General features: G+C 37.2%; 1 protein-coding gene, 5 non-coding genes and 1 pseudogene across 9 annotated transcripts in view; 4 read left to right on the top strand and 3 right to left on the bottom strand.

Moving 5' to 3' along the window:
- Positions 1-26,426, top strand: part of LOC117915423 (glutamyl-tRNA(Gln) amidotransferase subunit B, chloroplastic/mitochondrial) — a 36,220-nt gene that overhangs the window by 420 nt on the left and 9,374 nt on the right. For 2 of the 4 annotated variants that reach the window (XM_034831014.1, XM_034831013.1), the window contains exons 2-5: positions 20,603-21,280; positions 21,912-22,121; positions 23,561-23,701; positions 23,838-24,041. In XM_034831014.1, the coding sequence (XP_034686905.1) occupies positions 20,654-21,280; positions 21,912-22,121; positions 23,561-23,701; positions 23,838-24,041 (1,182 nt within the window). In that variant the 5' untranslated portion in view covers positions 20,603-20,653. Of the gene's footprint in view, positions 1-20,317; positions 20,503-20,602; positions 21,281-21,911; positions 22,122-23,560; positions 23,702-23,837; positions 24,042-26,426 lie in introns of those variants that run through there. The other 2 variants (XM_034831012.1, XM_034831011.1) reach the window with 2 other exon arrangements.
- Positions 181-1,744, top strand: LOC117915143 (annotated as a pseudogene).
- TRNAS-AGA lies at positions 4,568-4,649 on the bottom strand. Its single transcript has one exon. It is a non-coding gene; the product is annotated as a tRNA-Ser (tRNA).
- TRNAV-AAC lies at positions 5,945-6,018 on the top strand. The gene has a single exon. It is a non-coding gene; the product is annotated as a tRNA-Val (tRNA).
- Positions 14,587-14,668, bottom strand: TRNAS-AGA. The gene has a single exon. It is a non-coding gene; the product is annotated as a tRNA-Ser (tRNA).
- Positions 16,381-16,454, top strand: TRNAV-AAC. Its single transcript has one exon. It is a non-coding gene; the product is annotated as a tRNA-Val (tRNA).
- Positions 20,132-20,213, bottom strand: TRNAS-AGA. The gene has a single exon. It is a non-coding gene; the product is annotated as a tRNA-Ser (tRNA).

Below are 26,426 nucleotides of genomic sequence, written 5' to 3'. Positions count from 1 at the left end.
GACTTGCTACAATTGAGGAGACCCCACAAAGCTATTAGCCCTGACATATGTAAGTTGTGTATGGAACAAGGAGAATCAGCAGATCATCTCTTTCTCCATTGTTCAGTGACGTTGGGGTTGTGGCACAGACTTTTTCAGCTAGCCAAGATGGATTGGGTTCCTCCGAAAAGCATTTCAGACATGATGTTCATCAATTACAAAGGATTCGGCAAGTCCAAGAGAGGGGTAATGCTATGGCAAAACGCGAGTATAGCGTTAATCTGGGTTGTGTGGCGGGAAAGAAATGCTAGGATATTTGAGGACAAGGCTAGGAATTCAGGGAATCTTTGGGATTCCATTCATTTCCTTGCGTCCTTTTGGGCTTTTTGTTCAGCGGGTTTTAAGGGCACCCCCCTTAACGTATTACTACTTGATTGGCTATCAGTGTGTAGTTCCAATAGTTCCAATGGGACGGCCTAGTGTATTGTTATTTTTTCATGTTGTTTAGTTTTTTTGAGGGAGGATTCCTCATCCTCCTTGTGTACTTCTTTTTTTATTAATATATTCTTGTGTGGTTTCCTATCAAAAAAAAAAAAAAATAAGTCTAGAAGAAAGTATCCATAAGAAAGTGAAAACTCATAGATGAATGTAATATCTCAACCATCTGGCTACTATATCTATGTCTTATTCTTTTTTCTAAACATTATCCCGGTAAGAAAAGTTTCAGGTTAATCAAGATGCACCAATTGGAATATAATTATAAACATCTAGGGTATTATGAGATAAGAGAATTGAGAAATTGACTGAGAATCTTGCTCTGTGTCTCTCAATTCATTCAATTCTTCGAAGATAAATGATCTGATGACAAAATTGTTCACCAGCTATGTGGATCTGAAGAAGGAAGCCATGAAGGACTTGGAAGCTGGTCCTGAGTATGATGTTCAGATGACCGGAACCTGGGTTTGTTCTTGGAGGAGGCCAAGAGGGTGAAGCAGGAGATGGGTCTGATTAGAGAAATTTTGGGGAGGCTGCATGAGGCCAATGAGAAGAGCAAGTCCCTGCACAAGCCTGAGGCTCTGAAATCACTGCAAAACTGAATCAATGCCAATATCATTGGGGTACTGAAAAAGGCCAGGGCCATCAAGTCTCAGCTCGAGGACATGGACTGCACCCAAGCTGCTAATATGAGGCTCTCGGGTTACAAAGAGGGGACTCCGGTGTACAGGACTAGGGCTGCAGTCACAAATGGGGTGAGGAAGAAGCTCAAGGAGCTGATGATGGACTTTCAGGGGCTGAGGCAGGGGATGATGATGGAGTACAAGGAGGCGGTGGGGAGGCAGTATTTTACAGTGACAGGGGAGTACCCAGATGAGGAGGTGATAGAGAAGATATATCGAATGGGGATGGGGGTGAGGAGTTTTTGGGGAGGACAATACAGGAGCATGGGAGAGGGAAGGTGTTGGAGACAGCGGTGGAGATACAGGACAGGCACAATGCGGCAAAGGAGATAGAGAAGAGCTTGTTGGAGCTGCAGCAGGTGTTTCTGGACATGGCAATAATGGTGGAGGCGCAGGGGGAGCAGATGGATGACATTGAGCACCGTGTGATGAATGTAGCCCAGTATGTCAAGGATGGAACAAAGAATCTCAAGACTGCCAAAGACTACCAGAGGAACAGCAGGAAGAGGATGTGTGGGAGTGATACTTCTGCTGATACTAATTCTTAATGGGTCATCCCCATTGCTACCAGTTTTAGCAACTCTTGAGCGAGCTTTGAGAGTTTATTTCACTCTCTTGGTGTTCATACACTGGTCCTTGTTCCTGGGACTAGTGGGTTTACGTTCTCAAATACAATGTTCTTCTGATTCCTATGCCTGCCTTACTGCAGGAAATAGAAATTGGTTGAAGAGAAAAACCATTTCATGGCCAAAAAAAAAAAAAAAAACTGATCAAAAAAACAAAAGAAATTGATGCCATCATTTTCAAATGAAAAACGATCAAACAGTGAATTTCTAAATGTAGGCAAGACTTCTAATCCCATTGCCCTACCTAGTGCAAGATCCTATCTTTGGGGTTCTGGTAAGTGTAGCTTGTAATAGACCGAACCATAGCTTGGAACCACATGTTCACATGTGACAATCTGGAAAGTAACCATTGCACCAAGCAATGGATTGGTGCCTACTACTCATTATCTCCAACAGTTTCCCATCCCAAAATGTTAAACACATGCATAAACTAGAAAAAGCGAGGGTCATTTCCAAATGTTCAATTCCAGAAGATCTTGCAACTGAATTTTGTTTCTCATTTTTGTTTATTGAGCCTGAAAATACCTATGATTTCTCCCTCTTGGAAAGCTAAAGGCAACGTTTTTTGAAACCAGCTATATCATCCATAGACGATAATGGAGTAAAAAAAAAAAGAAAATATCTGGAATCTGAAAAGAGGGAAAAACAGTACAGAATGTCTCTGTAGCCTCAAAATAACATTGCTTATAAGTTTACAACATGGTTTTAATTCCGATACACAAGTTGGGACAAGGATTCTTCAAAACAACTGTGATTGTGGACTCCCACAGGCTAAAAAATGATCCAATTGAAGAAAACACAAATCCAAGAGTCAAGCCATCAATCTCCAATTTATGCCCTAGGAAGCACAGTAATAAGAACCGGAAAGGATAAAATGGTGTGCAAGGAATCCTAAAATGTTACTTTCAATCCCTCAATAATAAACTCCTCAACCATGATATCAGTACTATTCTCCTCACCCAAACCCTTACAACTCCAAATCACAAAAAACAACAGGTTTCCACCCAATTCACCAAAACCCTCTCTAGCATGCATAATCACCAACCCCCCAACCCAAACTACTCAGTAAAATACCGATTTGTTTCATTCAAGAAACACCCTTCATTTTTCCCTGATTCAATTACCAAACATACAGATTAAAACCAAAAGAATCTGTCTAATTTAAAAGACACCCGCCATTCTTCTTGGATTGAACTACCAAAAAAATAAAATTAAAGATAAACCCGGCAGGATTAGCTCGGTTACACGAAACAAATGATTCATTGCAGCTCATTTGCAAAAACCTATAGCAGTATAATTGAAATAATAATAATAATAATAAAGACAGAAAGACGCGGCATGCCTGCATCGAGACGAGGAGTGGAGAACTCGCAGATGGAAGTAGAAGAGAGAAATCCCTGAAGCAAGAGAAGAGCGGCTGTGAGATTGAGGAAATTGCCGCACTTCTGAATAAGAATCTCAGTGACCTCCACGGCTGCTGTATCTCCACCTTTCTTGGATCCTTCTGTTCTTCTCTAGTCTCTACCTTCGTTTGGGTGCAGTTTTGAAAACTGTTTTTGAGAACATTTTTTTATGTTTTTTTTTTTTTTTTTTTTTTAAATATATATATATATATATATATTTAGTTGAGTTAATAAAAAATTTTTCATAACAAGTAAAACAAAAAACATATTTGAAAGTTATTTTTTTTAATTAATAAAATCTTTTATTCTATTAACTTGATATTATAAATATATAAATAATTTTTATATGTATAATTTATTTAAATTTTAAAAAAAATTATTATATTTTGAAATTTTTATACCAGTTATAATTTTCTTAAACAAATGATGACTTTGTCGCCATATGCAAGTATATTAATTTCAATAATTTAAGGAAAAATAAAGGGTTTGAGGGTAAGGTGTGATGGTCGGATGAAACTCACATTTATAAAAACACAAAAAATAACTAAGAAAACACAAAAAGAAGAAATAGAAAATACGAAAAACAATCTATTATTTGAATAGTGAAAAAAACAATAAAAAGTTATAAAAAAAATGGTTTTTGAGAACACAAAAAATAAAAACACTCCCTTACCTAAACAAGTTTTTTTGTTTTTTTTTTTATTTTCAAGAATAGAAAACAGTTCTTGAAAATAGGAACCAAACAAGCCCTAAATGTCTTTTTTTTTTTTTGCATCATATGTAACGTTTAATCATGATATAGCTCTTTATGTTATAGATTTATTTGGAATAACAATTTTATAATCATCAAAGGAGGTGTGGTTTGCAGATATTTTGCTTCTGATACTTTTATCTAAAATTGTATTATATTAATTTTTATTTTTGTAAATATTATAAATGTTCAATAATTTTCTTTATTTTATTTTAAATCCAAAAATATTTTGATAATTTTTCAAGATTTATATCCGAGGCATTAATGTTATTGGTTCCGTAAAGAAGAATAAAGGGTGGGTGAATGTAATTCCCCGTTTCAATTTTCAAAAATTGAGAATAAAAAATAGATATTTTATTTTTAAAATTTTTTTATCAGTATTTAAAAATAAAGACTCCACGTAATTTCTAAAATTATTTTAAAATTTTCAATTATAAAAAAAAATTCAAAATTCAAAAAAACCAAAAATGTAACCGAAGTGAGTCATCCCTAATGACATTAATCATAATTGGGTTTGCTTTTCAATCTTCAATTAATATTTTTTTGAAATATATTCTAAAAAAAAACAAAAATCATTTTTTTTTTTTTTTTTGTCTTTTCAAAGATGTATATATAAGCAAAAAGTAAAAGCGTGAGCGGCAGGATTCGAACCTGCGCGGGCAGAGCCCACATGATTTCTAGTCATGCCCGATAACCACTCCGGCACGCCCACCCCTGACCCAAACAACTTTTCCACAACTACAACCAACTACCTATTTCTAGGACTACGTCTCTACAAATGTGCCAATTATATGGAAGATTAATAAAAAAAAAAGAGAGGTATTAGTGGCATGGAGATTGTCTTGAACAAATGACTAAGAATCAGTAAGTATTAGATTCCCCTGTATGCCTTAAGGAATTTATTATATTCATAAAGGCTTAAATTGCAGACAGCATTCGTATTTAGGTCCTGCCAAGCAGCATAAAAATTCACCAAGATTTAACATTTGAATAACTCACATATCTATGTCAGATGATAAATTTATACTTCATCGACATGGCTGCTCATAGGTCCAGTTTCTGGGTGCAACTGTTTCAATGAAAAGATCACCAGGATTCACATCCAGCTTGAAGGCCAATGTGTTTAACTTCAGTAAAATTAGTTTCCGTTTAACAAAATCATGAAGAATTTCTATATCAAGCACCATAATAGACTTCATTCATTAGTTCTTTATAGTAAATTACCATTATCCATCACCTTGTGCATGTGTGTGTATGTGAAAGAGAGAGAGCAATGGATTTCTAGGCAAAACCTAGTTAGTTACCTTTTTGGCCGGCAGCATCACTAAAGGAGCATGAGTCCTTTAACCTTTTGGATAGATCTTCTGCAGCTGTCTGCTTTGTATCTTTCAGTTGGACTATCTCTGCTTCCACATAAGCTTCATGAGTAATTTCCATCACCTAAATTTAGAAAAGATTTCAGCCATGATAGTGTGAATTTCACCACAGCACTTTTGTTTATTTTGTTTAACACTAAATACAAAATGCAAGGGAAAATTCCAATCAATTAAAAGAATATCTCAAGCCCTCAAAAACTTATACATGCAAAACCAGATCATCTATGTTTACTTAATAGGAAATTTAACCAGATTTATACTAAAATGATTAAAATTATAAAGTCACTCTTATACTTACTCTTTTGATCAGTTCTGAAGGTTCCATAGCATGACACGTCTCTTCAGATTCCTTGAAGTAATTGAGCTGAACTGCAAACCAAAATATTAAACATGTCCTAGTTCACTATCCTGTCCAGTGCTAAGTGATTGATATGCATTGCAAATAAAGAAAACAAATCCAAAGAATCAACAATATATAATAAGTTTTTTTTAAAAAGACTGTTTTCTATGTAAGCAATAACAATATGTTCAACACATTGGTTACTTCTAATCCCATCCTTTTTGATAACAAAAACACCAAACAATAGGTTTATGTTGTTGAGATGTAATTCAATGTATTTTTTTGTAATATGGTGTCGTGGTGTAGTTGGTTATCACGTCAGTCTAACACACTGAAGGTCTCCGGTTCAAGTCCAAGCGACGCCAAATTCTTTACTTTTTAATTAATTTTGCCTATAAAAAAAATGTAATTCAATGGCCCTTATTCAAGGGCAGTGATTCCTTTGATACTTCAGGGAATGCCTCTGATTCAGACTTCCTTAACATTTAGAATTAATTTGTGAAGTCCAAAAGGGACTTTATGCATATGTCTATAAATTCTGGATTCAGCCTAAGCTTAAGATACCACAAAAAGGGAAGAAATTAAATGATATTCAAGGATCCATAAACATGATCCAGCCTTCCTCTTATCTCTGACAAGCTCAAAAATACCTTTCACCACCATCACGAGTGATTCCAGTGCAACTTATATACTGGTTCCTTGGGACCCATCCTCTGCAGGTACATTAGTTCTGCAATGACGAGCTCTGTGACAGCTGGCACCAATGGCATTAGGCAAGTCCAGTGGAGGCCTCCTTGGCCTGTGTTCATTGTACAAGACAGATCTTTCCACCTGGGCGGAGGTGGTCATGTCAGCGTGGTGTGCCAGAGGTGGCCATGCAAAGTAATGTTTCACACATGCGAGGTAGGATGGTGACAAGGCACCTAGAAGGAGGACTTCCTCTTTGAGTCTTGCTCCCATTCTTTCAAGAACTGTTTGGCAGCTTCAGAACTTTCAAAAACACCACACTTTCAGCCTCCTCACAAAGATTCTCACCTTTGCAAGCTTGTCTCAACATCCAGCAGCAGCATACATGTTAACAATCATCACATAGTCCCCTGGATCTTCAGGCTTTATTTCCAACAGCTTCTCGGCTGCCTATTCCCCTCTCTCTTTGGTATATCTCCAAAGCCTGTGCTAAGGAGGCCTTTGACAGCTTCATTGTAGATTTCCATTGCAGAGAACTTAAAAACAAATGCTCTTTCCTCATGTTTCTGTATGTAATCATATATGTCTGCTACTGTGTATTCAGTTATTCCAATCATGGTGTACACGATCTGGGTCATGTCATCAGCATTAAAAACAAGCATTGGCCTATCATTCTGAAAATCTGCCAGGAGAGATACTAGAACTCTGTTCAACAGCTCCAGTTCCACTAAAGAAGCTCTTTCGATTTCAACCTCAACAAGCTATTCCAGCGCCATATCAATAGATCCCTGGATTTGCGAGAGGGATCCAAATGCATCCATTACCAAAGTTAAATGAAACAATGAATTTAATTACTTCTGGTAAAATGTCCTCATTCATTCTCCCAACCAAGCTCTTATGGGAAAGTAAACTTGTTTTAAAGATGGGACCCAGTTCTTTTCTGAATAATATCTTGAATGTTCTATATCTATACGAACAGTAGGCATGTCCCCATTGATGACTTGCCGCAATTCATTAGCAAATCCTGATACAAGTATGCATTTCTCTACTTGCTCGTCAAATTTTCAGAAAATAGAATCAGACTGCAACCTGTTATCTGCACTGCTTCTTTCAGCCAAATCACTAAAAATGCCCAGAACTCTATGCTTATCCTTATCGTACAGAGAGCTTACAGCCATACTCAAAATAGATAACACCTTGTCCTTCTTCTCTTCAAGTGCTCCTTGAAATCTGGCCTCCTTTGTACCATCATGTTTAAATTGTCCTAATTGCACAGAAGAGATAGTATCTTATTTCCTTGCAAGGCCAGCAGTCTGCATGTATTTCATGAAGGCGGATAGAAGGTGATCCTTAGCTTTTGATGTCTCCGCACATACTGACTGAGGCTCTTTGTGAGCTTCAGCATTGAAGATGCAAAAAACTTCATATGGAACTGAGGGGCTCATCGAATGGATAATAAAGGATGTCCATGAGATTGATATGTCACTCCAGTCCACCTTGGTTTTCTATACCTGCACTCCTGCCAGAATGAGGCGACATAATACACCACCACAGATATCACTGTAGCAGGCTGTCATGTTTCAAGCTTGAGTTTCTCCTGGCAGGGTGCAAGCATGGCCCATCATTCATTCTCATCATGTTTGATCAAATATTAGAGGGTTGCTCAAATGGATCCTGCTTTTCCAATCCACTCTTAGACACAAACAGCAACCATGGGCCATTGAGGGTCCTAGCACAGCTCTGGTGGTCTCCTGATGCCTTCTCCAAGTCTTTCCACATCACTGCTAGTATTATATCCATGCTCGCCATCTTATCCCTTTCCTTCTCCTTCCTTGCCATAATCAATGGAGGAGAACTTGGGTCAGCTGGGCAGGGACAGATGTTTGTGCTTGTGGGTCTGGTTTCAGGTATGCCCGTGGTTAAGTCCCAGGACTTTTGCATCATACCGCTTGCAGCTTCATTATTGAATCCAGCATTGGTTCCCACTTGACTTACTGTAGCCACAGTGGCATGAGTGATATGCATTACATCAGCAACAGCAACTACACCACCATCTCCATCAATGACAGGAAGGTGTAAAAGTTTTCTATCATGCATGGTATGCAGGGCATTAAAAATGGGTCTATCAATTGTTAAACATTCTGGATTTGGAGTCACGACCTTCTCCACTGGAGTGGATTCTGTATGAAGATTTTGCACTGTGGCCCGCATTAGGATATCCTTTGAAATCAGAATATCTTTTATTTTGTCTTCAACTTCTATGACTGAATAGCTTAATGTAAGTTCAGGCATCTTCTTTGATAGCAACTGACAAACTTCTCGACTAGCACGGGTCCCGATATAAAGAATGACATTCATGTTAGGAAGCCACTTCTCCCACATCACTTCATTGTTCATATGGACAGCAACCCAGTAAAACAGGTGTCTCATATCACCTCCTGCACCCTTCTTGAGTCCCCTGATGAAGCAATGGCGACTCCAGAGGATGTGTAAGTAGTAACAGCAAACTTTTTTTTTTGATAGATAAGCACTGAATATATTAAAAAGAGGCAAAAAAGCCACAAGGTATACAGGGGGGTATACAAACCAGCTAAGCCTCACAACCAAAAAGAAAAGCAAAAAACCCCACCAACCCTTAGCTGGAGGCTAAACACTCCAAGAAGCCTATAAGGGACAGCGAATTCTCTCCACTATACAATCTAGCCCAACACCATAAATTACAAATAAAAGAATTTTTTAATTTCTGAATTGCTATCACTCCCCCCCTAAATGCTAGTCTATTTCTTTCCTTCCATAGCGTCCAAAAAATGTACAACGAGATAGACTTCCATATCTTTTTCCTTTTTTTCCCTACAAAAGGGCCCCTCTAGCTCAATAAGACCTCCTTTACAGTTTCTGGAAAGACTCACTGAACACCAAACAAAGCAAAGACCATATCCCACAGGATTTTTGCTACTATACAGTGTATGAGAATGTGATTTACAGTTTCCTCTTCATAACCACACAAGAAACAACAATTCGGGAGTTGCCACCCTCTTTTTTGGAGCCTATCTAACGTAAGCACCTTCCCCCAAGTGGCCTCCCAAGCAAAAAATACTATTTTAGTTGGAACTTTATCCACCCAAATGCTACTTTTCGAAAAGCCGGTGACAACGGGATTGACCACCAAATTGTACGCTTCCTTGACTTTAAACTGTCCGTTTCTTCCTCCCTTCCAAGAGACTGAATCTTCCTCTAAAGTAGGCTTATAACCCCTCAAGACATGAAGCAAGTTACCTACCATATCCAATTCTCAATCATTGAAATCCCTTATAAACCTTAAATCCCAACCTCCTTGACCGAAATTCTGATCCCACATTTCTTCTACCGTGGCGTTTCTATGGGCAACCATGACATAAAGGTGAGGGAATCTTTGGGACAGCACTGTACAACCGCACCAAAGATCTGTCCAGAATCTGATTTTAGTGCCACTACCAACAGTAAACGCCATATTTTCCTAGCACCAATCATTTTCCTTCAAAATCTCCTTCCATACCCCTACTCCAAACGTCCCATTAACTTTTTTGGTCCTCCATCCAAAACCCTCTTGCCCATATTTCGCCAAAAGCACTTGCTTCCACAGATTTTCCTTTTCACAAGCAAAACTCCATATCCATTTACCCAACAAAGCTTTGTTCAACGAGACTAACTTCCTTAAGCCTAGCCCCCCTTTCTCCTTCTCCGCACAAACAACCTCCCAATTAACTAAGTGAACTTTCCTCTCCAAATTTCCTCCACCCCAAAGAAAATCTATTTGCAATTTTTCTAACCTCCGTACAACTGACTTGGGCATACGGAAAAGGGACATTTGATACAAAGGCATACTAGTCATCGTGCTCTTTATGAGAATGAGTCTCCCGCCTTTGGAAATATATTGGCGTTTCCAAAGCGCAAGTCTTCTCCTCACCCTCTCTTCCACCCCATCCCACACGGAAGTAGCCTTATTAGGAGCCCCCAAGGGCAGCCCCAAAATAAACAGTAGGCATAAAACCCACCCTGCAACCCAGTTCCGCTGCCGTCTCCTCCATCTCTTCCACCTTGCCAACTAGGATTATTTCACTTTTATCCAAATTGATCCTTAACCCTGACGCGGCTTCAAACTTATTTCACTTTTATCCAAATTGATCCTTAACCCTGACGCGGCTTCAAACCAAAACAAAATCCAACTCAAATGTGTTAAATGCTCTTTCCTAGTTGTATCATCAGCAAATAACAAATGGGATATATGCACCGGCTGTCTTCTACCTCCTCGGATCCTACACCCTGATAGGAATCCCCCTTCAACAACCCTCTTAATGAGAACACTCAGTATTTCCATTCCCATGACAAAGAGGTAAGGAGAAAGGGGATCTCCTTGGCGCAACCCCTTAGAACTTGGGAAGAAACCAACTGGCACTCCATTCACCAAAACCGAAAACTTGGCTGTGGAAATGCAACTCCACATCCACCCCAACCACTTTGATTCGAACCCCATTTTTTTCATGACCTTCAACAAAAACTACCAATTTATACTGTCGTAAGCTTTCTTAATATCCAATTTACAGATGAGGTCTTTCTCTCCCCTTTTCTGCCAAGAATCAATCACCTCATTTGCAATTAAAGAGGCATCAAGGATCTACCTACCCATCACAAAGGCATTCTGATAAGAAGAGACCACTTTCCCTATCACTTTCTTAAGTCTATTGGCCAGCACCTTAGCCAATAGTTTGTACAGCCCCCCCAAAAGACTGATTGGTCTAAAATCCCCAAGATCATCAGCCCCCCCTTTCTAAGGTAACAATACCAGAAACGTATTGTTAAGACTTTTGATGAAAGCACTTTGCTCATGGAACTCCTTAAACAATTCCAAAACCTCCTCTTTTACGAAGACCCAGCAGCTTTGCCAAAATGCCACAGTGAATCCGTCCGATTCTGGGGCTTTGTCACCATTCATATCCATCAAGGCATGGTGAATTTCATCCTCAGAGAAAGAGCGCTCCAAATACTCTGCTTCTTGCTGACTAATCTGCTCTAACTGCAACCTTTCTATATCCGCCTTCCAATCCGAGTTTTCTGTGAGCAAATGTTGGTAAGCATTAGTTACCCCTTCTCTCACTTCCTTCTCCTCGGACAGCCACACCCCATTTATCTTAATTCTGTCCATGTAATTGATTCTACGATGAGCAGCTGCCATGCGATGAAAATAACCCGTACTTCTGTCCCCTTCCCTTAACCATAACTCCCTTGATAGCTGCCTCCAATGGGTTTCTTCCAAAGAAGCCCACTTAGCATAACTCTCCTTAGCTTCCTTTTTTAAAATTGTGGTCACTCTGGTAATCCCAGTAGAATCATTGTTAGCTTCAGATTTGAGAGAGATATCTTTTGGTGGATCGGAGACTGGAAGTGGATCTTCAGGGATAATCTGGAAGGCTTTGGCATTATCAGGTTCATCATCATTTGAGAAATGGCCCTTCAAACAAGAGTCCATTAACATCAGAAAATCCTTGCCATGTATCAGGTCAAGTGCATGGCTTGGATCATCTTTGTTGGACCTCCCATAGTAAAGCTGAGCAGATAAGACATTGTGCAATGAAGTCTATCAGGCAAAGACTTCAATATGGGGAGCAAGGGTTGCACCTGTCATCTGAACGGTTGTTTTGCTCCCCACCATCAACTACGTCACTGTCCCAATTATCAAATGATCCTTGTTCTATGAGGAACTGCTCTGCATCTACTGGTTTATAGTACTTTTCCCTCTTTACCACAATCTGCTCCTACTCAAGACACGTTTAGCACCACAGAAGCTGCTCTTTGGGCCACCAGAAAAGTTTGTGCAGGTCCATGATTAGGGCCCTGCTTAGAACTCAGGTCTGCCCTATTCTCTACATGATAAGTCGACTCAATTTGATCTGTGTTGAGCAAAAACTCCGCCCTCATCCATTTCTTCACGCATGAAATCCATCCCAGGCTCCATAGGTGGGTCGACAGTCTAGCCTCTTCCACTTCTATTCTCATTTCTTGCTTCACTGATTGATCCTGATTTGCATCATGATTCCCTTCACTTGGAGAAATTCCTTGAGACTGTCGCTGCTCTGTCCCTGCTTCCTCCACCTGACATCCTTCACTGCTGCATTATGATAGCTGAATTCACATGCTTCCTTCTGATCTCTATTCCTTACATTCCATATGCAGAGGATATAATCCATTCTAGCAGAAACAAGAAGATGGGCATGGGTCGGTGGCCACGGAATAGTATTGACAGGCTTTTTATGGTTCTTCAAAATAGGTAAACTCGCTAAGAAGGCCAGAAAGAAGCTGTCTAGGCTTTCCAACTTTCTTATGGGTTCAACCTTTGCTTCTTCAGATTTCCAGTTCTTGAAGCTCATCTTGGTAGACACTGCTTGTGCCAACTCTTCAGCCGACATCAAACCTTAGTCACAAACATTTGCATTATCCTATGAATCACCAGTACTGTTTCTATGCATATAAAATTGGAGAGTTCATTTCCCTGCTCCGCAAGGTCAATAACCGTCTGCCTTGCAGCAGCAAGTTCAACTTCACTGGAACCAGAACCATATGCAGTACCAGCAATCCAACACTTCAGAAAATCCATCTCTTTGACAACTGGACCTTCTTCATGCTCAAACATCAGGGTCTGCAGCTAGGGATCCACAGGATATAGTATTGGGGTTGCAACTCCCAGAAACACCCCAAACTTACCAGAAACAGAGGAATAAAAAAAAACAGAGATAGGAGCAGAGCAAGAACTGAAGAAATAGCAGAAGGAAATCAAACAGATAATGAATGTACAAAGCCTCATTTCAGGTGACATCCATGGGCTAAGGACAGGTGGAATTAACAGAAAACAATGGCATGATTTTCAGGCATCAAACACAGATGAAACAGAGCCAAAGTATTCCTAACAGAAAGATGCATGATTTTTCTTCCTCAAGTTTTTCTTTCTTTTCCCCCCTCTCTGTTCAGCTCTTTATCTCTAACCTGGCTTACATCAATGGATACCCCCCTTGCAGCTCACCCCCTCTGTAGATGTCTCCTGCAGCCCTACTCTCTCTTCTTGCTCCTTTCTTTTCTTGCCTTCTCCAAGCCTCTCTCTAGACAAACCTCACCAGCTAAAATGCTCCCCTCTTCTCTCTGTTTTATCTCACAGATCAGCTCACCCTCCCCGTTTTCCCCCAAGCCTCCCCTGGTTTTCTTGTTTCTCAAGACTCTACCCTCTCTCCCAAAACAGCTCACTCTCTCTGTTTTTTCCTTTTTACCGCTCCCCTCCAGGAAAAGTTCTCTCTGCCAAAAACAACCTCCAACCAACTTGCTACATGTCTCCCTTGCATAGAATATCTCTGCTGCTCCCTAAAAACCACCACTACTCCCACTCACTCTCTTGACAGCTCACACTCTCCAATTGGCTTCTAGAAGCCTCTAGCAGGTGGCAAAAAAGAGGTGACCGAAAAGAAGTCTGCCCCTGGACCCAAAATGAGGGTCTACAGCGTCAAAATCAATTCTCCAAGTTTAAGAACAATTTCATTGAGGACTTTTTTTTTTTTTCCTCCCTAAAATTTGAGTCAAGTTTATGGTTTGTGACTTTGGATAAGAAAGAAAAGAAAAAGGGAGAGAATATTAAAAACAAAGAATGAAAAGACTAGTAATTGAAAGATGAAATAATAGGAAAACATTATTTTTCTAATAATAAATATTTATTTATTATTACACATTTTGTGTTTGACACAGTTTTTAATGAAATACTTTCTATAAAAATGCTTTTAAAAGAATTGTATATCAAGTGTTCTTTTTAAAAAACACTATAAATAAATTTTCAAATTTTTAAAAAATACTTTATAAATTCTATTAAACACCCTATTTTTCTCTAAATACACTTCTTATGTGAGAGTTTTTTCTAAAAGCCTTGCTAAATAAGTCCAAATGAAATCATATATTATTCAGGACAATAATATATCATTGAGTAAAATCACATATAAATTATATTAAAATCCTATGTTTCAAATTATTGTTTTAGAAACCTTTCTAAATGTTTTCTTAGACTACTAGTTCAGTGAGTGCTTCTTTCAAAATATTTGTTTATCAAGGACATGTTTACAAGTGCATTAAAGTGAATTAACCCTCCAGCCTAATAATAAGTCTATGAAACATGAGCATATTATAAGAATAATTTTATATAATTCAAAGATGTATATATAAGCAAAAAGTAAAAGCGTGAGTGGCAGGATTCGAACCTGCACGGGCAGAGCCCACATGATTTCTAGTCATGCCTGATAACCACTCCGGCACACCCACCCCTGACCCAAACAACTTTTCCACATGTATAACCAACTACCTATTTGCAGCACTACTTCACAAATGTGCCAATTATATGGAAGATTAATAAAAAAAAATGACAGGTATTCATGGTATGGAGAATCTCTTCAACAAATGGTTAAGAATCAGTATTAGATTCATCTGTATGTCTTAAGGAATTTATCAATTTCATAAAGGCTTAAATTGAAGACAACATCAGTATTTAGGTCCTACCATGCAGCATAAATATTCACCTAAGCCCGAGGCTAGAGATCGAAGAAACAATGAGGGAATAGAAAAAAAGAATTAGAAGGAACATCGATTTCTGTTATTTGGGGTGATGGAAAACACAAATAGAGAAACTACAATGGAAGCTAGGAGGTACTACAAGGACACTGATTTTGAAGATGAATAGTTGCAGTGAAGCCTATCCACCACTATATATACTTCAAGAAAACAAAAACAAAAATAGGAGCTTCCACACCCCCTCTACATGATGTCCTATTTCAAACAAGAGAAAGACGAGCATTTCACATTCTAGGCATTGTTATGGGTATAGAAGCATGCAGGGATACTACTACAGGAAAGTAGTCAAACATTTTAATGAAAGGATTGCAATATTATAGATGATTCTTCAAAATGTTTAATCTGCATGTACTGTGATCACCAAGATTTAACACTTGAATAACTCACATATCGATGTCAGATGATAAATTTGTACTTCATCGACGTGGCTGCTCATAGGTCCAGTTTCTGGGTGCAACTGTTTCAATGAAAAGATCACCAGGATTCACATCCAGCATGAAGGCCAATGTGTTTACTTCAGTAAAATTAGTTTTTAGTTTAGATAAATCATGAAGAATTTCTATATCAAGCACCATAACAGCCTTCGCTCATTGATCAGGGATAGTTCTTTATAGTAAATTACCATTATCCAACGATGTGTGCATATGTGTGTGTATGTGAGAGAGAGACAGAGCAATGGATTTCTGCACAAAACCTAGTTAGTTACCTTTTTGGCTGGCAGAATCACTAAAGGAGTGTGAGTCCTTTAACCTTTGGGATAGATCTTCTGCAGCCCTCTGCTTTGTATCTTTTGGTTGGACCATATTATAAGCTTCTTGAGTAATTTCCCTCACCTAAATTTAGAAGAGAATTCAGCACTAATATTGTGTGAATTTCACCACAACACTTCTGTTTATTTAGTTTAACATTAAATACAAAATGCAAGGGAAAATTCCACTCAATTAAAAGAATATCTCAAGCCCTCAAACTTTTACATGCGAAACCAGATCATCCATGTTTACTTAATAGGAAATTTAACCAGATTTATAGTAAAATGATTAGAATTATAAAGTCACTCTTATACTTACTCTTTTTATCAGTTCCAAAGGTTCCATAGCATGACACATCTCTTCGGATTCCTTAATGTAACTGAGCTGAACTGCAGTCCAAAATATTAAACATGCCCTAGTTCACTATCATTTCCAGTACTAAGTGATTGATATGCATTGCAAATAAAGAAAAGAAATCCAAAAAATCAACAATATATAATAAGTTTTTTAAAAAAAAATGTTTTCTATGTAAGCAATAACAATACTTTCAGCACATTGGGGGCACTTCTAATCCTAGAACATTTCATCCTCTTTGGTAACAAAAACACCAACAATAGGTTTATGTTGTTGAGGTGTAATTCAATATTCCTTTAACATGGTGCTGTGGTGTAGTTGGTTATCACGTCAGTCTAACACATTGAAGGTCTCCGGTTCGAGTCAGGGCAACGCCAAATTCTTTATTTTTAATTAATTTTGCCTATGAAAAAAAAAATGTAAGTCAATGGCCCTTATTCAAGGGCTGTGATTCCTTGATACTTCAAGGAATGCCCTTGATTCAGACTTTCTTAACATTTAGAATTAATTTGTAAAGTCAAAAAAGGACTTCATGTACACAAGTTATATCTATAAATTCTGGATTCAGTTGAAGCTTAGGATACCACAAAAGGGAAGAAATAAATTCAATTTAAACATCTAAGAACTGATAAAAACCTCCTCTTCATCAAGACTTAAAACAAGTAATGTTAAATTTTAAAATGGTGAAGTTAAATTTTAAAAGTTTCAGGTTAATCAAGATGCACCCATTGGAATAGAATTATAAATAAATGGTATAATGAGGTAAGGGAATTGAGAAATTGACACCATCATTTTCAAATGAAAAACGATCAAACAGTGAATTTCTGAATGTAAGCAAGACTTCTCATCCCAGTGCCCTACCTAGCTTGGAACCATGTGTTCACATGTGACAATCTGGAAAGTAACCATTGCACCAAGCAATGAATTGGTGCCTACTACTCATTATCTCCAACAATTCCCCATCACAAAATGGTAAACATATGCATTAACTAGAACAAGCCAAAAAAATGAGGAAGAAGAAAAAGTGAGGATTGTTTCCAAACATTTGATTCCAGAAGGTCCTGCAACTGAATTTTGCTTCTCATTTTTGTTTATTGAGCCTGAACAAACCTATGATTTCTCCCTCTTGGCAGGGTAATGGCAATGGTTTGTGAAACCAGCTATATCATCCATAGACGATAATGAAGTAAAAAAGTAAATATGATGCATTTGCACGATAGGCTTGTAATTGTATTCCATTTCAGTTTTGTTATATTAAGTTTCAAATATGAACATTGCCCAACAAGAGTTCCATTTCCACAAATTTAGTTCAAAGTAAAAGAAACTGGAAAATGACATCAGCTTGGAAAAGATGGGGAAAATGGTGAAAATTAAAAAATTTAACCTACTCAAGAAGAAAGTATGCAACTAATAAATAGCCCCATGAAAAAACAGACAATAAAAAAGGTCCCTTGATTTAACTTAATTATCCAGAATCAGAAAAGAGAGACAAAAACATTAAAGAATGACCCTGTAGCCTCAAATAACATTGCTTATAAGAATACATTTGGCAGGATACTAGGAAGTGTTTCTAGCCTTTCTAATACTTGAAAAAAAAAATTAGTGTTAGAAAGGCAAGAAACACTTCTTAAAATCACCAAAAACACTCTAAGTTTACAACAATAGTCTTAATTCCGATATACAAGTTGGGACAAGGATTCTTCAAAACAACTGTGATCGTGAACTCCCACAGGCTAAAAAATGACCCAATTGAAGAAAACACAAATCCAAGAGTCAAGCAATTAATCTCCAATTCATGTCCTAGGAAGCACAGTAATAAGAACTGAAAAGGATCAAATGGTGTGCAAGGAATCCTAAAATGTTACTTTCAACCCCTCAATAATTAACTCCTCAACCATGATATAAATACTATTCTCCTCACCCAAATCCCTACAACTCCAAATCACCAAAAATAACAGGTTTCCACCCAATTCACCAAAACCCTCTCTAGCATACATAAACACCAACCCCCCAACCCAACTCCTCAGTAAAATACCGATTTGCTTCATTCAAGAAACACCCTTCATTCTTCCTTGATTCAATTACCAAACATACAAATAATAATAAAAAATAAAAATAAAAAAATAAAAAAACTGTCTAATTTAACAGACACCCACCATTCTCCTTGGATTGAACTACCCAAAAAATAAAATTAAAGAAAAACCCCGCACGATTGGCTTGTTACACTTACAGGAAACACATGATTCATTGTAGCTCATTCGAAAAAACCTATAACGGTAAATTGAAAAAATTATATACAGAAAGACGGGGCATGCCTGCATCGGGAAGAGGAGTGGAGAATTCGCGGGTGGAAGCAGAAGAGGGAAGGCCCTGAAGCAAGAGAAGAGCGGCCATCAGATTGAGGAAATTGTTGCACTTCTGAATAAGAATCTCAGTGACCTCCTCGGCTGCTGTATCTCCACCTTTCTTGAATTCTTCTATTCTTCTCTTCCTCTGTCAGGATACAAGAGAAGACCCAGAAGAGTGAAGACCCAAGGCTGTATGATGATAGATTATCCACCCCTGGATTTGTCCATTAAAGAAAGGTATTCAGTTTACAGTTCAAATCAAGTCAACAACCGGACGTTGTCTTCCCGGATTCCACCCCAGTGACCACACAAAGAAAAAACCATTAATAATAATATCAACTGTAACAATGATATTAATATAGTAGCTTTTTATGTAATAGATTTATATCATTTATTTGGAATAGCAATTTTATAATCATCAATTAAGATGTGGTTTGCTTCTGATATTTTTATCTAAAACCATATTAAAATAATTTTATTTTTATGTCTGTCTGTTTATTTTTGTAAATATCATAAATGTTTGATGATTTTTTTTTATTATTTTAAATCCAAAACAAAAATATTTTGATCATTTTTCAAGGTTTATAACCGAGGCATTAATGTTATTGATTCCATAAAGAAGAATAAAGGGTGGGTGAATGTAATTGCCCATTTCAATTTTCTAAATTTGAGAATAAAAAATAGATATTTTTATTTTTAAATACTGGTAATTTTAAAATTTTCTATCAACATTTAAAAATAAAGACTAAACATAATTTCTAAAATTATTTTAAAATTTTCAATTATAAAAATTTTTAAAAACAAAACAAAACAAAACAAAAATGCAATTGCTTTTGACTTTCCAATCCTTAAACCTTGTGAGTAGTAAAAAAGATCTATAATTGTAACATCCTTCCTGGATATGCTTATATATTTTGAAAATTTTTAAAAAACTACTTAACTAAATTTAGAGATAGTTTTGTTTTTAATTTAAAAAGATTCACCTTGATTTTACCAATATTTAAGAAATTTTTTTGTCCTTTAATTGCTAGCTATCTTGTCAACTATTTCTTATCTTATCATGCTTTCTCGATCTTATGGAAACTTAAAAGCCAAAATAGAGAGAAAAAAAACATTGAAAGAACTTTGATTTCAAGAAAATTTAAAAAGAATAATGTTTTAATATTTTTTTCGTTTTTGCGATTTAAAAATATGGATGGATTTTTTTGAGAACTTGAGTGACTTTTGCAAGGTAAGAGTTGATATTCCAACGAGTTATTTTATAATTCTCTATTTATTTTTCATATAATATTAGAAGTATCAAAATGTTTAAATTCACTTATCAAATAATATTTTTTAAAATATATTATAATTTGCTCATCGAAAAATAAAATAACTTATCATATAACTTTTTCATTGTGATATGATAGTAAATTTCACCATTTAATTTATTATAGTTATTAGTCACCCTATTGTAGTTAAAGGGTATAAATTATTAACCTTCTTTAGATGGGTAAAGATAAGTATTTTTTAAAATTTCAAAATGCATAAATATTCATGAAATTAGGATAAATCTTTTTAAAATCTCAAAATACATAAATATTCCTAAAATAAATAAATAAAAATGATTGGAATCCGTCAAATTCCATAAAAAATATCATGAGGTTTTGGAGTGACAAAATCAATTCTCTCATTTAGGACATTATTTTTTAGGCAAAAATTAAAAGCGTGAGCGGCAGGATTCGAACCTGCGCGGGCAGAGCCCACATGATTTCTAGTCATGCCCGATAACCACTCCGGCACGCCCACACTGGCCTATTTCCTTCAACAAAAATATATTTATTCTTTTTGTCTTTGTGTGTCTTCTCTCCTCTCCCTCTTATCCTTCGGCTACTTAGGCCACTATTCTTCCAACCGTCAGAGGGAAAACACATCCTCCCAATCCTGCCTTCTGGTCGGTCAATTGCTTCTCTCTCATGTGCATATCTTCACTCTATTCCCAGGGTTCACTTTCAAAATCAGCTGTTTTTAAGTTTCTCAGTGATTCTCACTCGCACTTTTGATCAAATTTCTGGGTATGCCTCATGATATGTCATTTGTACGATTCTCATTCATTTCCAAGCTTTAAGCATGAACTTGTTTTCTGGGTATTCAATAATTTTGATTTTTGCCTTTAATTTTTTGTCAATGGTTTGCAGAGACAGCTTCGGTGTAGTTTGATATTCAAATCGGATTGAGTAATCAGTGAGATGGCTTCCATATTGTTTAGAGGGGTTCAAGCCCGCCCTTTCTTGCTCTACCCATCTGCATTGTTCGGAAGAAAAAGTGGTGTTTTGTATTGTACGATTAAAGGCCCACAAACCCATACTGCGGCACCTGAAAACAAACAACCTCAACTGAAAGTATCACCACAAACCAAGGCCAAGGTACTTGATAAAATCTCACAAGATTATGAAGCAATCATTGGTATAGAAACCCATGTTCAGCTCTCCACACTGACCAAGGCTTTTTGTAGTTGCCCTTACAATTATGGGTCTCAACCAAACACCTGTATTTGCCCCATCTGCATGGGTCTGCCCGGCACATTGCCGGTTTTGAACTCAAAGGTCATTGAGTTCGCAGTGAAAGTGGGTCTTGCACTCAATAGTAAGTTGTCTTTGAACTCCAAGTTTGATAGGAAACAGTACTTCTATCCGGACCTTCCAAAGGGGTACCAAATATCTCAGTTTGACATTCCAATCGCTAGCGGTGGATATGTTGATTTGGATCTTCCAGTTGAGTTTGGTGGTGGGCACAGGAGGTTTGGCATTACCAGGGTCCATATGGAAGAGGATGCTGGGAAGCTGCTTCATTCAGGAAACGGGAGTTACTCACAGGAAATTACTTTTCCCTGTACTCTGTGTTGTTCAATACTGTTCTCTCTTGCTGTGGCTTCAATCAATTTCTTCAGTTCATGGTGTTGCTCTTTTCTGTAGTATAATCATGTTTGCGTGTGAGATATATGTTTTTGGTTTTACTTATATTGGGTTTATAGATAACCAAGTAGGCATTAAAAGATAAGTGTTTTTCTTCTTCTTTTTTCCCATTTTAAATTATTGGTGTATGATTTTTTTTTTCCCTCCTCCCTCAAGGATTGTTAACAGTTTTTAGTTGATAATTACTATGGTTATGATTGGTTCCCGAAAAATGTGAGAGAAAACAGGAGGAAAAGTAGAAAGAAATAAAAAGCGAAGGAAAATTTTTAAAAAAATTTAAAATCAATAAATTATCTCTATATGCTACTTCAAACTTATTTTAGTTTTTTTATATAAAGACTACACAGTTTGAAAATGCATGAATTTCTTATTAATTATAATTATATTTGATTTTCTTTGATATTTTCCAAAGTGCAACCAAACATGATAAAATCATTTTTTTTAATATTTTTTTTTCTTAGAACTTTCTTGGAACCAAACATAACGTAAGTGTTTTAAAAAGCTTCTTGATTCTGTTGATCTTTTGTTGCAGGTTGATCTGAATAGAGCTGGAGTGCCGTTGCTTGAAATTGTTTCGGAACCTGATATGAGAAGTGGTATCGAAGCTGCTGAGTATGCAGCAGAATTACAGAGGTTGGTTCGTTATTTGGGGGTGAGTAATGGTAATATGCAAGAAGGTTCACTTCGCTGTGATGTCAATGTCTCAGTTAGACCAATTGGGCAACTAGAGTTTGGCACAAAGGTAGTTTATAATCTAATTACTTGATCTTTGTACTTTCAAAAAAATATATGATGAATAATGTGCATTCTATTGTCTAACATAAAAATTGGTCAACATGGGTACTTTGCCCTTTGAAATTGCAATCTAAGTGTTTTGTTTGATTTCTTTTTCTCTCCATCTTGTTAGATATCAATCTTTACAAAAGAGAGAGTTTGAATATGATGTGATATGAGTGAAATATGTGTCGACTTTCAGGCATAATGATTTGTTTCCAGGAATAGTTCAAAATTCAAAAAGGATCAGTGGAGAAGTGAGTAATGCTTAAACAACCATGGATTTTAGGAGATGGAAAATGGGCAGATATTATGAAAAGGAAGTATGAATACTTTTGAATACTTTGTGAATGTTACAATAAAACAGGGCTAAATTATACTCTGAAAAAGTTGGGTGAGTTTGGCACTTCTTTGGGAAAAAAATTACAAAATTTTGTCACAATTCTTTTGAGCGCTACCATCATTGTTGAAGGAACACATATAACTAGAGTTTGAGATAGTGCAATTTCAAAGTGGAACTAGTCATCATTTCTTTGTTTCTTCTTCATGTTAAATACTATGTTTGGCAGGATGTAGATAGATTTATTGCTCATTTTCCTGTAGATCAATAACTGCAGAAATCACCATATTTTTCTGTGCCATTTTGGCTACATAATTCTTAAACTAAACAACTAATGGGATTGCTATGCAGAGCAGACTGATATTCAAGCATGCTAATCAAAATATGTTAAGAACCAGCATTTTCGGTTTGGAAGTCTACTCAATGAATCCTGACATGAAGTTGCTTTTCTCATTCTAATTCATCTTGAATGTGCCAATCTATTAATTTCTATCAAGCCTGCATAGGTGATGAAATGAGAAGTGGACTTTGGACAGAGCTCAGCTGTATAACAGATGACTGCTGAGTATGAAGCTGATAAATGCCCTCTAACATCCTGCTTCACTTAACATGTTGTAATACAATCACATTCTCCATCTGTTGGCATCATTGGTTATGTCATCTGGATTTAACTTTGGGTTCTTGGAGGGAATGTATGGGATAAAAATTGGAAATGGAACAAAGAACTTCATTATATTTTACCTCACTTTGTAAAATTGAGTCTTTTATTTATTATTTATTTATTTCTGTTTTGCATAAAGTTTCCAATGAGTCTATGTTGTTGCTCATATATTATCTGTTTTTTTTATATAGATAATAGCATTTCATTTGTCATCATGGTTTGGTAAGGAATCCTTTTTCCCATTTTCCAAACATCTCCTTTCTGAAAATGAGCTGCGCCTTCAAAAGCTTTGACAAATAAAATAAAATGCTTTCATTTTCAGGTGGTCTTTGAAATGTCCATGTAATGTATATAAGTATCTTGATATCTGGCAGCTGATATGTGTTTTTCCCTGTTGTGTTGGCAGGTCGAGATAAAGAATTTGAACTCATTTTCAGCAATGAACAGGGCCATTGATTTTGAAATTTCCAGGCAGGTTTCACTACATAGTCAAGGCCAGAGTGATCAGATTGTACAGGAAACTCGACTCTGGGAAGAGGGTGGTCAGGTTGTAGCTACATCCTTGGTTTTTCCCTTTATTGTTTTTTTTTTTTCTTTTTTGTGGAATCAATATAAGAAATGAAATTCACATAGTTGCCTCATGGATGCTTATTTGCTCTAGCAACTTTTGTTGTAATGTGTAGAAAACAGTTACAATGAGAAAGAAGGAAGGTCTTTCTGATTATCGATATTTCCCTGAGCCTGATCTTCCAGAAGTAATTCTTACTGAGGATTATGTTGGTAGCATTCGTAGTTCTTTACCAGAACTTCCAGAATTGAAGCGCCGTCGGTATGAGAAAATGGGGCTAAGCATGCAGGATGTTCTTTTCCTTGCCAATGATGTTAATGTAAGTGTCATTCAATATAGTTCCATATGCTGGTACCTAAATGCATTGACATGTGGAATTAATTAGTTCAAGTCTAAATACAAGAGAAAAACTCAGCTTTAGCCATCATGCATGGTAAACTTCATTTTTTTAAATGTGAAAAAGAAAAGATTTGTGGTTCTGTACCTTTTCAGCATAATAAAATAATCCTTACTTTAAATTTTTGTTTCAGTGTTCTTTTACAACTATAAATTCATTAAATAGAATAATTGAGCCTCTATTTTAATAGGTACAGCAGATAAAAGAGGGTTTTTACTCTTTCTGATGAGAAAGCATATTTTTTCCTTAATATATGAGGCCCCTCTTGAGTGCCTAATATTTTGAGGCATTGGTCATGATATATATATATATATATATATATATATGTTGAGAGAGAGAAAGAAGAAAGACCTTAATTCTCATTAATGTAATAATCTACTTACAATTGAGAAATATATATATATACAAGGCTATATACAAGGCTAGGAGTCCTAACTACCATACATGTATCCTATATTAACAAGGAAAGGTTATACACTATAAATAAGTTATATTCAACACTCCCCCTCAAGCTGGAGCATATACGTCATATGCACCAAGCTTGTTACAAATATATTTAATCCTAGAACCTCTGAGAGATTTAGTGAAGATGTCAGCTAGTTGATCATTTGAATTAACAAAACTTGTAGCAACACATCCTGATGCGATCTTCTCTCTAATGAAATGACAGTCAACTTCAATATGTTTGGTCCTTTCATGAAAGACTGGATTGGATGCAATATGTAATGCGGCCTGGTTATCACATATGAGTTTCATCTGTTCATCCTTTCCAAATCTCAACTCTCGAAGAAGATGTCTCAACCATATGAGTTCACATGTTGCCAAAGCCATAGCTCGATACTCGGCTTCAGCGCTAGATCTGGCCACTACATCTTGTTTCTTACTCTTCCAAGATATTAGATTACCTCCAATAAAAACACAGTACCCTGAAGTGGAACGTCTATCTGTGGGTGAGCCAGCCCAATCGCATCTGTGTAACCAACAACCTGAGTATGACCTCTGTTCTCGTACAACACACCTTGGCCTGGTGTACTTTTGATATATCGAAGAATGCGGATTACAGCATCCCAATGGCTATCACATGGTGACTGTAGGAATTGACTAACAACACTCACAGGAAAAGAAATGTCTGGACGAGTAATGGTGAGATAGTTCAATTTACCTACAAGCCGTCGATATCTCCCGGGTCTCCTAAAGGCTCCCCCTGTCCTGGTACAAGTTTGACATTCGGATCCATAGGTGTGTCTAGCGGTTTACAGTCTAACATACCGGTTTCTTCCAGGATGTCTAAAGCATACTTCCTTTGGGAAAGGACCACAGCAGAACTGGATTGAGCTATCTCAATTCCCAAGAAATACTTGAGTTTCCCCAAGTCTTTGGTCTGAAAGTGGGTAAAAAGGTGTTGCTTTAGTTTCTGAATACCATCCTGATCACTGCCTGTAATGACGATGTCGTCCACATAACAACCAGATAAATACACTGCCCCAAAGAGTTATGATGATAGAAAACTGAATGGTCTGCTGTACTGCGAAGCATGCCAAACTCTTGAACAACAGAACTAAAACGGCTAAACCATGCTCGAGGAGATTGTTTCAAGCCATATAGAGAACGGCGTAACCTGCATACTAAACCAGACTCCCCCTGAGCAACAAAACCAGGAGGTTGCTCCATATAAACTTCCTCGGCAAGATCACCATGAAGGAAGACATTTTTAATATCCAATTGATAAAGAGGCCAAGAACACATGGCAGCCATGGAGAGAAGCAGACGGACAGAAGTAATCTTGGCAACCGGAGAGAATGTGTTACCATAATCAGAACCATAAACCTGAGTATAGCCTTTAGCAACTAAGCGGGCCTTAAGGCGATCAACCTGACCATCAGGACCAACCTTAACTGCGTAGACCCAACGACAGCCAACGGTAGATTTACCCGAGGGTAAAACAACAAGATCCCAAGTGCCATTAGAGTGCAGAGCAGCCATTTCATCCACCATTGCCTGTCGCCAGCCTGGATGGGAAAGAGCTTCATGGGTGCTCTTTGGAAGAGAAACAGAGGATATAGCAGAAACAAAAGCAGAATAGGGTGAAGATAATCGATGATAACTCAAAAAATTGTAAATAGGGATGAGGATTACGAGTAGAGCGAGTACCTTTCCGAACAGCAATGGGTAAGTTATTAGGAGAAGGCAGAGCCGGGGTAGGTGAAGCGAAGGGATAGGAAGTGAGTCAGCAGGTGCCTCAGCAAAAGGGAGAGGAGCAACGACACGAGGGCGACGATGATAAACCTGAAGTGGTCGAGGAGGCAT

This window comes from Vitis riparia, chromosome 5 (genome assembly GCF_004353265.1).
Source record: "Vitis riparia cultivar Riparia Gloire de Montpellier isolate 1030 chromosome 5, EGFV_Vit.rip_1.0, whole genome shotgun sequence".
NCBI classification, from domain to species: Eukaryota; Viridiplantae; Streptophyta; class Magnoliopsida; order Vitales; family Vitaceae; genus Vitis; species Vitis riparia.
The sequence above is the reverse complement of the archived record's forward strand: the minus strand, read 5'-3'. Positions and strand labels throughout refer to the sequence as shown.